Below are 13,404 nucleotides of genomic sequence, written 5' to 3' on the forward strand. Positions count from 1 at the left end.
CAGTGGCGGGAAACTGAGTTGTCTTACATTGGCCAGAGCAAGGAAGATCACTGCCGTTGTCAGGGTGAGTAGGTGAAAGCTGAGTAGAAGTGTATCGAGGAGAAGGAGGAAGAGGAGGAGGAGGGAGGAAAGAAGAAGATACGAAGAATGGCCAGGGAGAGTAGATAGAAAGCAAAGAGAAGGTAAGAAGAAGTCAATAAAGTGTTAGTGCTCAGACAAAGAGAAGAAGATGTGAAAAAGGAAGAGGAAGAGAAAGGGAAAGGGGAGGAGGTGATGATAGACTGAATGAAACCCAACCGAAAAATGAAGAGTGAAATCAGTGATGAGAGTAAAGAGCAGACAGCGCAAATTGAGTCGTGTACAAGTGAGAGTATTGCTTACCTTGAATTGTTCTCAGAGAGAAACGTTTGAGACAAGAATCACAAGAGTGGAACTGTAGTCTCATAAATGAGGTCAAACTCAGATATGGAAAGCTTAATTACTTCGGGGCCGTCACAAGCTTTTCGGCCATCTATGAGCTTCTGAAGAATAGAAGCAGTTTGACAGTAGAGGTCGTCGATATAGCAACCGGATTGTGCAAGATTAGTGGAGAAGGCCAACAAAAGGGAAGAAAGAGAGACGGAAGAGTATTAAATCTCCACGAGTCCTTTTGTCTCCAGAAGAACAATAAGTAAAATCAATTCAAATTAAAATCATTCCAGATTAAGCAAAAGACAAGCAGACAGTTCAATGATAGTACGATGAACCAAGCCTTATCTAAAAGAAAGACTTATATGTAAAAAGGTTGATAGATAAACGACAAAATCAATGGCGAACACGGAAAGAAAAATAGATAGTCAAACTTGAGTGAACTTGGATAAACTCAGAATATTGTGTGACTGTGGAAGAATAAAGCTTGGTATAAAAGATAAGGCATGATCATGCTCTGAGTGTTAATTGCAGGCAATCTGACCCGTCGGGTAAAACATCAAATGGGAACTTTCCAAGAAAATCCGATTTATCATCGCCTGAAAAGTCACTGTAAAAGCAGCTCCGCACAGTTTCCACATGAAGTTGGGACGGCCAGACAGAGCTTCGCACATCGCGAGGGACAATTAGCTGTAAGGATGATACAGCAGCGAAACCAGCCAACTCGAGGCTCGCGAAAATAGGCGGCGTGATTCCACTGGAATTTCATTAAAGCCAGAGCGATTTTCGATGTCAAAAGTTTTGAGCCGCCAGTTTTCATTGCCTAATCATTGTTTGTTGGGTGACAAGGCTCTGTGATCAGGCGTGTTTGGCATGGATAGGTGGGAAGTGTACTGCTCGATGTTGCAGGGATTACTCTCGGCGAAGACGATGTGTTGTCGGATCTGACTCCCGAACTGCCCCGCGGCACGCACTGCGGGGCATAACTTCCCGCAATCTTGATTTTTTCTCAATACTCTGCGAATTCTTGTAAATTAAACTGACATCATACCTGAGATTATCGTGTCAATTTATACCCGTGACAATCCGAAAAAGAAAAGAGATAGACATATAGGATATAGTTTCATTCAATGGCGCAAGCGCAAGACTCCAAAGTCGTCCTTGTGACTGCTGGATCTGCTGGACTCGGTGCCGCCGTCGTCAAAGCACTGGCTGCTGCTGGTCAATATCGTATCGTGGTCAATTACTCGTCAAATCGTGAGCGTGCGGAAGACCTCATAAAAGAGATTGAAAAAGCATACCCCTCTTCGTTTTCTTCGACCAGATTTGCGGCCATTCAAGCGGATGTCAGCAAGAGAGACGAAATTATCCGGCTTGTGGAGAAAACTGTCAGTACCATGGGACGCCTGGACGCAATAGTTTCCAATGCGGGATGGACTCGGTTTTCGAATTTCCTGGACCTGGATGAAAGCGTGGTCGAGAGCGACTGGGACAAATGCTTCAATATGAATGTCAAGTCGCACTTGTTTTTGATGCATGCAGCGAAGAAGCACCTTGAGGCTACCGAGGGAGCCTTCCTTTTGACAGCGTCGACTGCAGGCGTCATTCCTGCTGGAAGCTCTATGGTATGTAGTTGATTGTTTCAATAACTTTCACGTAAATTTGCATGAGTAACTTATCAAAATTAGGCATACTCCGTTAGTAAAGCAGCCGAGATTCATCTGATGAAATGTCTGGCAAAATCCACGGGACCAAGAATTCGTGTAAATTCAGTCTCCCCTGGGCTTATGCTTACCGTAAGTTACTCTGCTGCGAATCATCAAAAGTTTTGCATTTAACAAAGCAATGGCATCAGGACTGGGGATTACAATTTCCTCAAGAACAAATCAACGCATACAAAGAGCAGACGAAGCTTAAATCGATTCCTGCAGTCGAGGTATGATATCCACCTTGATCCTTAACCATAATAAGTACACACATATTAGTATTAACTGGAGAGAATAGGATGTTGCGCAGCAAGTTCTCTGCTTTATCCAGAACCGATCAATTACAGGCGCCAATATCGTTATCGATAGCGGATATACAGTGTAGAATCCGGACTGTGTGCACCATGGACGACAGGATGGGTGTGGGGGAAGGCGAGGGGCTTAGAAGCGGGAGAGGAATCTTTAGGTAGTATTTTAGCCAGTTTAGTGGTACGGAATAGCGTTGTTGAGTCCTAATCTAGGGATATCGGGTTCCTCGTTATAGCTCGCTGTGTCTGTTCATAAATACAGATCCCTTCTAGTTGAAAATCAAGGCACCCTTAACGGTACACGGTGGGGATTCTGGGCTTCGCTTCGCTAAATCCTAATGAAAAGACCCCACCTTTGCTCAAGACAAGCCACCCCTTCAGGACAGCAGGTTACGTCACGGTCGCTCGCTTGTAATCGTGTTGCAGCAGCCTGACGGATAACGACTATATGCCTAATTTATTTAATTTATATTCCGTCCTCTAGCTTGAACCTAGAAACATCAAGCTTCTAATAGCTCTCTGGGTACAGCAGTTCCTGCTACCTTTCCTCGCTCTGTCGTGGCGAGAGGGTGTCGATGTTGGCACGCCAGAGTCGAGTAGCCAATCTTTTTTGGACATGGTCCAGGGTTCGACTAACTACCGTATGCCTGCCTGTATCGCGTACAATGAATGAGGACTGCGTCGATTTGCTTATCTTCATACCCCCACCTCTCGGAATCCCGGGGTCGGCTCACAAAAGTCCAACCTACTGCCTAAACAGGGAGGTCCAGGGGCAGGGGGAAGCCTCGCGCGCGTCTTTCATTTCGATATCAGTACAGATCCTAGACAATTCTTTCGTCCCTCATGGTAATCACACGGCAACTCCACTTTTATGGTTTTATAAGTATATCACTACGGTATCCCAGGAAACCATGGTTCTCCAAGAGCAAATCATTGCACCAAGTGACGAATGCTCTCAGATTTGCTGCAATTACATGTACACTAGTTCACTATCGATTACTCTCCTGAGATTCTGCTTCTCTTGCTCTACTTCTTCCAAGTTCTTCACCGGCTATTTCCTAGGCATCGCACGAGACCTGTTCTTTTTATTTTTCTTCTTTGGGTGTATGTGCGTTGTGCGCGTTCTGACCGATCAGAATGCACGAGGATCAGCGACACGAAGGGGAGATATCTCCGCTGCTGGGCAGACAAAAGCAAAAAATCCGGACGTCTACACACTCTCTATCATTTTACCAAACGCGAAGCCCCTCGCACGTTGTCGGCCTTCTCTCCATCTGCACCTTCTGCCTGGCAGGGGCGAGTGCTTTTCTCAACGTGCCAGTGACGCGACTCATCGAAGACAACTTGTGTCGACGGTATCTTGGCAACAGCCATAGGCAAGGCTCTCCAATTGACGAGCGACTCTGCAAGACCGACCAGATCCAGTCCAAGCTAGCATACCTCAATGGCTCACTCGCCCTCGTGGAAGCCTTAGTTAGTATGATTATTCGGTCATCTGGGTGCTGTGTTCAAATAGAAGCTCAGGAGCTGACCAATGGCCGCAGGTCTTGTTGCTGCATTCCCCTTTGGAGTCCTGGCCGACATGTGAGCTAGGCCCAAGTTTTGCCTAAGCCTATTTAAATTGATGCTAATCTGTCTGTAGACTTGGTCGCAAGCCGATAATTCTCCTCTCATCTGTAGGATCTCTGCTTTCTTTGGCCTGGGTATTAGCCGTAATTGCTCTTCCCCAGATCATATCAGTGCAATTCATTCTAGCCGGCCCGCTGTTCACTGTTGTAGGCGGTGGAAGCACCGTTCTAGTGGCTAACTTGTACTCCATCCTATCGGATGTCGTGCCTGATACAGATAGGTATGTTTCGTCTCGGGCGCATCATTTGCTTCATTCATAGCACACTACTCTAGCGAAAGCACTTTCACTTTCTAACACGTGTGCGTCCAGAGCATCTGCCTTTTTCTACATGGCATTTGCAAGTCTAGTTGGTGCCTCCGTTGGCCCAGCCATCTCTTCCAGACTCATGGAGTCCTTCTCGCCCTGGGTCCCGGCCCTCTTCGGCTTTTTTGCAGTGCCGATCGGCGTGAGCGTGCTGGCCTTTGTACCTGAAACGTTTGCCCCATCGAAGCTAGATCCTACCCGCGAGGAAGAACATGCCGGGTCAGGAGAAGCACAGCCCAATGCCTTCAAATCGCACTTAACCCAGTCCCTGCGACTCCTCAAAGTCTCTTTCATGATGCTTCACTCTCCCTCGCTCGTCCTCGTTCTGGCCACCTTTCTGACATGCATGCCGGAGTCCCTTGCCACATCGCAGCTGTTCACGCAGTACGTGAGCAAGCGCTTCGACTGGCCACTCTCCAAGGCAGGATATCTCCTTACCATCCGCGGCATTGTCCAAATGGGGGTCTTGCTTGTGGCGCTCCCACTCCTTTCTAAGCTGCTTCTACAGTGGCAGCACCCGGCCGGAAAGGACCTCACTCTAGCTCGCGTCTCAGCTACGTTCGCCGCTTCCGGATCTCTTTACATAGCTGCGTCGCAGATAGGTCTTGTAATCTCCGGCATCACGCTGCATACCTTTGGGGCTGGCCTGGCGCCGCTGTGTCGGTCGCTGGCCACCAGCTACCTGGCCCCACAGGATACGTCAAAGCTTAACACGCTGATTGGTATCATCGAAACCACAGGATCTCTGTTTGCGGGACCTGCGCTCGCATGGCTGTTCTCGATGGGAATGAAGCTGAAAGGAGCATGGCTCGGGCTGCCATATTTTGCCTTGGCGGCTTTGTTCGTGCTGTGCTTGCTGGTACTCTTCGGTGTCAGCGCTCCTCAGCGGGACGGGGCTGAGGATGGATACGATGGAGAAGGAGGCCTGCAGCAACGCCATCCTCGGTCCACAGAAGGAGATCTGGACCAAGAGGCAGGAATACAGCAGACATAGAACACCACTATCTTGTCACTCGGATACGATGGGTTTAATTATCAGTGGACTCCAATTGAACTACCATTCTTCCTGGTCCAAGATATGCAGATACTAAGATGGGCTGGTTCAGTAGCCGCTGATCATTGCCCAGCTACATATCCTCAGTGTCCTGCATGGCCTGCGTGATTTTCATGATTCATACTTTTCGACCCCTGTAGGCTCACCGGCATCACAGACTGAGGATCTCGAGCCTTTTCCATGCCAGTACCTTTCCCTTTGACTGCCTCCGTCGTCCTCGCAAGGGACCACTGCAAGAGCGCATCAAAGTTCCGACATGTATGCGTGGTGCGGAAATCCGGGCCAAATGTCTGCGCACTCGGATACCAGATATGCGTGACAGGCGATATGTCAGCATTGCACATGACAGCTTGGCGAATGTAGTCGAAGCAGTGCTCTACCATGGCCATTGGGCAGGTCGTTAGTGTACGCAGCTCACAGAAGCTCAGTTAAAGGGCATATTTGGAGAGTGACAGGGAGAGAGACTGACCAACGTGAAGATTTTCTGTGCGAGCTGACTGCTCCGGCTGGTAGTACTCTGGGTACAGGGCTTTCCGCACCTTATTCTGGATTTGGAAAGCCAGAAGAATTTAGATGATTTCACCGGGAATCCTCTGTGGCATTGAGAGTATCATTGTCGCAACTCACCAGGCAGTGCATTTGATGTATCACATCTAGGCCAGTCACCCAATACCCGTCGAAAAGCATCGTTCTGTCCCGCACCATATCGGCTTCTGAGCCTTCAAGTAGGACCATCGAGCCTGGTTAGAGACTCAGGTATGAGCTATGAGATGCAAAAAATCGTTGGGAATAAGTTCTCTCTCATAATCTCTCGCGCGCGGACGACGAGGCTCTTGATGGAGCTCCTACCTGCTTCCACACGATCCCACAGCGCGTCCATCTCCGGCGTGGGCTGGCCAATCCACTCCTCCCCTCCCTGGCTGGACTCTATGAAAAGTTTGCCGCTTTCGTTGTACGCGAGGGCGCCTTCGAAGCGGACCTCGTGCTCTCCTATCCATTTCCGGGCCGGTTCTGTGTGGACCATGGTGCTGGGTGAGCCCTATGTTCATCTGGAAAGTATGTCTGCACAGTTCTTTGGCCTGGCATCGTAGATTGAGACTTACCAAGATCTGTTCGGTGCCATGGCTCACAAGCTAATATCGATGTTGACGAATTGTCCAAGAAGCTCTTAACAAAAAGAACTCCGGTGGTACTTGCAAACACCAGAGTAGAGAAGATCCAGGGCCAACTATACAATGCATGGTCTCGGATAGGGCGCTTCAGAGGCTCTGCATGTCGTGTTTGTCTATGCCCCAAGAAAGCTTCCTCTGCCTCATTATCGGAAGGAACACTAAGCCATGGTCTTTTGGCAGCTGTATTCCACTGTGCTATTGTTTTCCTGAACACATTCAACATTGCTGTTTCACTCCCGGTATTGGTCGCGGTGGAGTGTAGATATGTAGGCTCGATTCTCAGTGAGGCAACCAGAGAAGTAACAGCATGAGGAGCGGGTTCGAACAGGCTTTGGTGGTGATTTCTTCTTCATGGAGAACCAAGGTCGAGATCAGCGTCAGTAGTCGGGGAACATGGACAAGATGGATGATACCCAGCTCTCCGCCCAATTGCCCGTCCCCCATTCTTTACTACCCCACCGAACTAGACGAGTGGGGCCAGCGGGGCCCGTGGGGTCCTTTTTTGCTTCTGTGCTATGTTGTTTACGATTTACAATGTAAGGACAAGGAAGATATGCTTCCTTGTTCCTGCCCCTCCGTGGCACTCCAGGATCTGAATCTATTTAGCACCGTTTCGGGCGTTCGGCAAGGGGATCTGGAGTTAGCGATAGGACAGGACTAGTAAGAGCGGAGGAGGCAAAGACGGGAGCTAAGCAAGACCGTCCAGGACCCACCCCTGCTTATTTTAACTTCAAAATCCCACAACCTGCCAGGATTGATACGATGAGGAAATGCAGGCATTCAATGGCATCACTTTCGACACTTCCTAATAATTGGCTTGTACGCGTACAATTTGTCTCTAGAGGAACCGCCAAGGCGGCGATTAACATTCCGTGGAAAGGTATGAAAGCAGCAAGTGCCCAACAACATGCACGCGTGGATGAGCAGTAGGACACCAACTTAATACTATAATTTGGTCATTGTACACTAAATTATCGTCTGAACTATATATCCTGGCAGCATTAGGTGCTCTGTGGGGCCCATGTCCCTGATTCCTCTCTCACACGTGTGCAATATCCAACTCCAGCGGTCTAAAGACGGTAATGATCGTTATACTTGTGCCTGTGAGCGTCGCGCTCTATGGCCCAGTCTCTCACCTTCCAAAAGTTACGGCAAGTGTGCTCCACCTGAAAGTCAGGCAGGGGGCGGTCCTCTTTCTCGTTCCAGAAGACAGGATAGGGTGTCACGTCCACGTTGCACATGATGGCTTGCCGGAGGTAATCAAGGCAGTGGTCTGTCAGACTGATTATTAGCTCTCTGGCCGGACACCTATCCACGGTGGTTTTGGGGCGTGTCACTTAGGTGGACTGTGTAAGCAGGCTCTGGGTCGTGTTTGGTATAGTAGTCGCGGCGCAAACCCTGGCGAAGCATGTTCTATCGTGAGGTTTTTGATCAGGAATTTGTTCTCCCTTAGCAGCGGTGGGGCAAGGAAGAGCAACGCACGAGGCAGTGTAGCTGATGGAAAACATCTATGCCAACGATTGACCATCCTCCAGGCTTCTCATAAGTTTTTCCTCGTATTGTTTCGGCCTCAACGCCGCGAAGGTCCACGCCATCAACTGTTCTCTGAGTCAACATGAGAGCTCTTGAGTTCAGGGTTTAGTGGCTAGCTATCGATTCACCTCTGAACAGGCTTTTCCAGCGGGCGTCCAGCTCGTCGCTCGGCTCACCAGTATATCTTGGAGCATTGGAATCCCAAAGTGTCTCGATGAGAGTGCCGTTCTCATCAAATTCCAGATTGCCGAGGAAACGGACCTTTTGAACTTCAATGGCAGATTGTACAGGATCTAGAGGAAGATGAGTATCGACGTAAAAGCTCATGGGGTCCAGGGGACTGCAGGCCGCATCACTTACATAGCTCGGTGTCAAAAATATCAGCAAGACCATAATGTTCGCGACTCTTTTGTCGCGAGATGTAGACAGCAGCAGCTATCGAGGCAATCCAGACTAAAGCAACGAGCAGATATTTTATCCACAACACGTACCTGTGCATTGGACGCGATTGAGACGACCGATATAGTGTCTTTCCTGTGAGGAAACCATCCTCTTCGGACATCCTGATGCTGGCCAAGTCTTCATGTTCATCTTTGAGCGATGTAAAACTTGGATCGTTCGTTTCCTGTGACTGATTCATGATGGAGTCAATGGTAGTGGAAGATGCAGTCGAAGAAGGAAAGGACATTGGAGAGCTTGGAAGGGTCTTTCGAACGCAATAATCGAATCGGAGCAGAACTTTCAATGTCAAAGGAAACGGTATATTTTACTCTCAACACAATTCAATTCGGGACCACGTCTCCGGCGCCTGTCTTCAACACACTCCATCACCATATCCCAGGCTATAGACAACGTTCGGCCCAAATTGCAAATCCAGGTCTTACTCTTGTTGATCATCAACCTGTACTCCGAGTCGACACGAAAGACTCCCAGGATGGTGCATGAGATGCTAGGGTTTGTATGTGAGCACGTCATCTGCAAAGACCACTAATAGTTGACAACTGGCTTACATATCTGATCTCGTATGTACCAGGTCAAGCATTGTGCACCTTAGTAGCTGTTTTTGCTCACAGGGCTTGCCTCGCTGAGCCGGCTTCTTGAGGCATCATCAAGAACAACCCTGCCTCTACCATGCAGGTTAGTGGGGCATCAGATTGTCACATTCGTCACCTTACAGATTACACCTTAGATGTACACATGCGCCCTGCAGAGGTGTTTGATTCATGTCCATTGTGCAATCCTGCAGTGCAGTGTTCGAAACTTCAATTTTAGGTCAGGTGGATTGCTGTCGATTCAATCTGCAGGGCGCCCCCACTTCCTCTTTGGGTTCAAATTAGCAATTGCCAGCCGTTTCAGGTTGGCTCTCAGCAAGGGCACAGGAATACTGAGCTTGAAGTGCCTGAGTAAACACTTCGAAATGTCTATAAAAGCCAGCGAGAGTGGAGAGTTTTTCTCTCCGACCACATCGTCTCACGTTCGGAACTCATCTGCTCAGCTTCAATCAACTTTACGCTCCTCTATTCAGGCCTTGTATCAAGCATCTCAAAATGCAATTCAAACATCTTGCCCTCGCTGTTGCCCTGTCTGCCAGTCTCAGTCTAGCTGCTCCTGTCCAAGGTATGTTCCTTCAAACCTTTTCACTAGCTCCTGTTTCGTTCGTTCCTTTGCTAATCAGGATTACTGCAAGGCGTCTCGGCCGTTGAGAAGCGGGACGCTGCCACTGTCAAGGAAGACGTCTCCTCTGTTGTCAATGATGCCTACGGCAGATACAACGAGAAGCGCGCTGAGGACATCTCTTCCGTTGTGAACGATGCTTATGGCAAATACAATGAGAAACGGGGTGAAGATGTCTCTTCCGTTGTCAATGACGCCTATGGTAAATACAATGACAAGCGCGCTGAGGATGTCTCTTCTGTTGTCAACGATGCTTATGGCAAGTACAATGAGAAACGGGGCGAGGACGTCTCTTCTGTCGTGAATGATGCCTATGGCAAGTACAATGAGAAGCGGGGTGAAGAGGTCTCTTCTGTTGTGAATGATGCTTATGGCAGATACAATGAGAAGCGTGCTGAGGACGTCTCTTCTGTTGTCAATGATGCATATGGCAGATATAACGAGAGGCGGGGTGAAGATGTCTCGTATGTGGTCAACGATGCTTATGGCAGATACAATGAAAAACGGGGCGAGGATGTTTTTTCCGTGGTCAATGACGCCTACGGTAGATACAATGAGAAGCGCGCTGAGGACGTCTCGTCCGTGGTCAACGATGCCTACGGCAGATACAAGGAAGGGCAGTAAATTTACTACCAACAAGGCATGTTAAATGGATTCCACGTGGTTCTGGGCATACTTGTATCCTCCTCTATAAGTCTGGAGGCCGGAGCTGGCAGGCATGGAAATATCTCTGGCCCACGGGCTTTATAACCTGAATACACCTGGATTCTTATAGTTGGGAGAGGCTGGGTTGGATGAGCATTGGAAGGAGCTCCAATATCATGTATCTAGTCCGGAATAAATTTTACATGGTAGCAGGCAATTCAACAATGTCTTTACAGGAGCTGTACAAATCTCATATTTCGAAATAACATCTCTCTCATCCTACTAGCAGAATAATACTACTAGGCAATACTTAATTTCTCTCCGCTATTTTTGCCGAGTTGATTTCTTTGAGCAATAGCCAAGGCAAGTTCGAATAAAGAAGAACGAATACGCAAGGTTTCCTAAAGAAATGGATATCTACGTTGTGGCCGTTACCCAATCAAAATCCGATTGTAGAGCCGTAGTATGCGTGTCTATACCAGGGATCACTGGGCAACATCTCCCGTCCCACCCAATTGCCCCTCGGTCGCCCATTTCCCGCACGCCCGAGGCCCCACCTACCATGGGTACATATACCTACAACTGACTCACTCAACTTAGAGCTATTCCGATTTTGCTTGTAATGTAATGCTATCGTCTGCCGGGGAACTTTAGACTTCAAGAGATCTGCAACTAATCTATATGATCCTGCAACTATAAAGACTCATCACATTCGGCTACTACATTCTGAATAGAATTCGAATATTAGCTGCCACTAACCAGAGCATGCATAATACTGTTGAAGATACATAATTCTTACAGGGAAACCATGTTTGCATGGTTATTTCCAAATAATTCGTCAACCAAACAGGAATTGCATCATCACGGAACATGGGTTTTTGGTAGTGATCGACACTTTGGAATGGAGGCATGCACCCCTCAATAGATCACTTGGTATACATGCTGGGAACCGAGTATACAAAGTTAGTCTGTAAGTTGAAAGTAATAAAACCATGCGGCAGATTCTGTGGAGCGTGTTGTATTGTGTAAAGATGCTGACTGCAGTTCTTGGCTCAGGGTTCTAGCCAAAGGAGAGTTTGCAGAACATTTTCATTCTTTTCTGAATGCACGCCGATTAGTGTTAGAGTAAGCTTGGGTGTTCGATTTTAGACTTCTTGGTTAGGGACTTTCTTTGGGCACTCCAGACCTGCTCGGAGCATATGAAATCCAGTTCCCAGAAGCGCCCCCATCTCCGTTGATCTGAGGTTCCGTTTCTAGAGCCTTGTTAGATTTTCTTACTTTTCTCACTGTCCGAAGACAAGAGTAGTTCTTCGCCCTTTATAACAATGGAAAGCGGGTGGCTTCCCAAGACTTGGCTAAGGACCAGGAGATATCTCAAGCTGAGCACATCTGAGGTGGACCTCGACTCCGACGTTAAGCACTTTCCTGAAGAGTCTCGCCGAACAAGTCTCTTTTGGCGAGCTGCTCCGTGGATAATCAATCTTATGCTGCTCTCCCTCTCGGGCGCTTTCTTATTACAAGCTATTCGGATCAGACAGCAGGTGCTGGGACCTCTCTTGACTCGTGAGTATGGTATGGTTATCATTCCTCGACCCAAGACAATAACTCAGCAAGCTGATCGTCCAATCAGAGACTGCCAGCCGTGAGTGTGGCTCCAAGAAACCTCTAGAGTTATCTGGTGAATTTGGAGTTCGATCTATATGGCGGGGAGAACCAAACGCAGCCGTGGACGCCGCATGGGATAGTTTAGATCTGAGTAAGGCGTCTTCTTCCCATCGGCAATTGAATTTCAATAATGAGCAGGTCCGTTGCTGACAAGGCACATTCTCAGCTTCGGCCATGACGGTTTCCCGAGATGAGATCGAGAGGGTTGGCAAGCTCCGCAATAGTTCTGTTATCCTGGACAGCGGCGGCTACATGGCGAGCTTGGGGGCATTCCACCAGATGCATTGTCTCAATGTTCTCCGCAAGTATACCTATCTGGATTATTATATCGTTAAGGAGCCTGAATTCTTCAGGACGCCGACTGTGCGAAAGCATACTGGTAAGTAGTTTCAAGTCTTCCTCCCAACGCTTCTGCTGGAGGCAGATTTTCTGATATGCCAATTCCAAGACCACTGTATCGAGATGCTGCGCCAGTTGCTCATGTGTTCGGCCGATCTTCATCTTATTACTTATGATTGGGTGGATGGAGTTGATCATCCTTGGCCGGATTTCAGCACAAATCAATTCTGCCGAAACTACGAGGACGTACATGCTTGGGGAAAGGCACATGTGGTAAAATCCAATTATTCAGGAGGTTTGATTCCCAAACCCAAGAATGCCATTACTAGAAAGCTGCCACCAGATTAGATTTGTGTAGGTCGGGTCATGTGGGACTTCTTGCTATACTTTCTTATTATTAAGTGTAATTAGCTTACGGAGGTTGTATAAACAATAAAATATGTTTTTGTCTCTATCTCCATTGCCTTTTTATACAGGTTAAAGCGAGATATTATTTAATGTTTTGAATATTACTAGAAGTGATTCTGTATTAATTACAGTATAGATCTACTGGTTTTTAATAGTGTTGGAGTTAAATCTAATTTTATTGAGTACTGTATCGAGATAGTAGCCTATTTACGTATTCGTTTTTATCTTAGGAAGTTAGGTAGTTTATCCATGTTAAGTACTCGCCGTCGACAGTGAGAATTGGAAAATCAACACATTACCAGCCAGTGGTGCTCGTAGCAGGCTTGGGGTTACTGGTTGTCGTGAAAGATTAGCGACTTTACTGGAAAAGGCTCTCTAACTCTCACTGACTAGCGCCGAGCAGATACCTGTATTTAGGTAAGGATAAAGTAATGTCTAACTTAACTCATGTATGATGCCCAGGCACTTATAAATCTTCTATACGTCTCAAGTACTTAAATGTTAAATTTTACGGAGTACAGTACACATTTAGTTTCGTTCTCGAAATAAATAGTAGCTA

General features: G+C 47.7%; 6 protein-coding genes across 6 annotated transcripts; 4 read left to right on the top strand and 2 right to left on the bottom strand.

Moving 5' to 3' along the window:
• The first annotated feature begins 1,346 nt into the window (after window positions 1-1,346).
• Window positions 1,347-2,824, top strand: L228DRAFT_282038 (NAD(P)-binding protein). The gene is made up of 4 exons (XM_018335946.1): window positions 1,347-2,033; window positions 2,097-2,204; window positions 2,264-2,344; window positions 2,413-2,824. Exons 1-4 carry the CDS (start codon window positions 1,539-1,541, stop codon window positions 2,497-2,499), a joined length of 771 nt encoding a protein of 256 aa, XP_018188855.1. The 5' UTR covers window positions 1,347-1,538; the 3' UTR covers window positions 2,500-2,824.
• Window positions 2,825-3,559: 735 nt separating this feature from the next.
• L228DRAFT_237881 (MFS general substrate transporter) lies at window positions 3,560-5,349 on the top strand (the record flags this gene model as incomplete). The annotated part of the gene is made up of 4 exons (XM_018330984.1): window positions 3,560-3,899; window positions 3,967-4,006; window positions 4,065-4,271; window positions 4,362-5,349. 4 exons carry the CDS (start codon window positions 3,560-3,562, stop codon window positions 5,347-5,349), a joined length of 1,575 nt encoding a protein of 524 aa, XP_018188856.1.
• A 143-nt stretch (window positions 5,350-5,492) lies between these two features.
• Window positions 5,493-6,433, bottom strand: L228DRAFT_267311 (hypothetical protein; the record flags this gene model as incomplete). The annotated part of the gene is made up of 4 exons (XM_018334974.1): window positions 5,493-5,785; window positions 5,879-5,954; window positions 6,037-6,149; window positions 6,259-6,433. The coding sequence occupies 4 exons, from the start codon at window positions 6,431-6,433 to the stop codon at window positions 5,493-5,495; spliced, it is 657 nt and encodes a 218-aa protein (XP_018188857.1).
• Window positions 6,434-7,889: 1,456 nt separating this feature from the next.
• L228DRAFT_267312 (hypothetical protein) lies at window positions 7,890-8,802 on the bottom strand (the record flags this gene model as incomplete). Its single annotated transcript, XM_018334975.1, has 4 exons — window positions 7,890-7,994; window positions 8,064-8,179; window positions 8,243-8,407; window positions 8,475-8,802. 4 exons carry the CDS (start codon window positions 8,800-8,802, stop codon window positions 7,890-7,892), a joined length of 714 nt encoding a protein of 237 aa, XP_018188858.1.
• Window positions 8,803-9,287: 485 nt separating this feature from the next.
• On the top strand, window positions 9,288-10,648 carry L228DRAFT_282042 (hypothetical protein). The gene is made up of 2 exons (XM_018335947.1): window positions 9,288-9,731; window positions 9,802-10,648. Exons 1-2 carry the CDS (start codon window positions 9,662-9,664, stop codon window positions 10,410-10,412), a joined length of 681 nt encoding a protein of 226 aa, XP_018188859.1. The 5' UTR covers window positions 9,288-9,661; the 3' UTR covers window positions 10,413-10,648.
• A 1,110-nt stretch (window positions 10,649-11,758) lies between these two features.
• L228DRAFT_267314 (hypothetical protein) lies at window positions 11,759-12,785 on the top strand (the record flags this gene model as incomplete). The annotated part of the gene is made up of 4 exons (XM_018334976.1): window positions 11,759-12,005; window positions 12,064-12,189; window positions 12,265-12,477; window positions 12,547-12,785. 4 exons carry the CDS (start codon window positions 11,759-11,761, stop codon window positions 12,783-12,785), a joined length of 825 nt encoding a protein of 274 aa, XP_018188860.1.
• Window positions 12,786-13,404: the final 619 nt, after the last annotated feature.

This window comes from Xylona heveae, assembly GCF_001619985.1.
Source record: "Xylona heveae TC161 unplaced genomic scaffold L228scaffold_4, whole genome shotgun sequence".
Lineage (NCBI taxonomy): Eukaryota > Fungi > Ascomycota > Xylonomycetes > Xylonales > Xylonaceae > Xylona > Xylona heveae.

Bases quoted from the DNA above. Each gene is read 5' to 3' on its own strand.
- L228DRAFT_282038 (XM_018335946.1), top strand. From the start codon at position 1,539: ATGGCGCAAGCGCAAGACTCCAAAGTCGTCCTTGTGACTGCTGGATCT. The intron at 2,034-2,096 runs GTATGTAGTTGA...TATCAAAATTAG, and splicing joins TTCCTGCTGGAAGCTCTATG to GCATACTCCGTTAGTAAAGC. The intron at 2,205-2,263 runs GTAAGTTACTCT...CAATGGCATCAG, and splicing joins CCCCTGGGCTTATGCTTACC to GACTGGGGATTACAATTTCC.
- L228DRAFT_282042 (XM_018335947.1), top strand. From the start codon at position 9,662: ATGCAATTCAAACATCTTGCCCTCGCTGTTGCCCTGTCTGCCAGTCTC. The intron at 9,732-9,801 runs GTATGTTCCTTC...GATTACTGCAAG, and splicing joins TCTAGCTGCTCCTGTCCAAG to GCGTCTCGGCCGTTGAGAAG.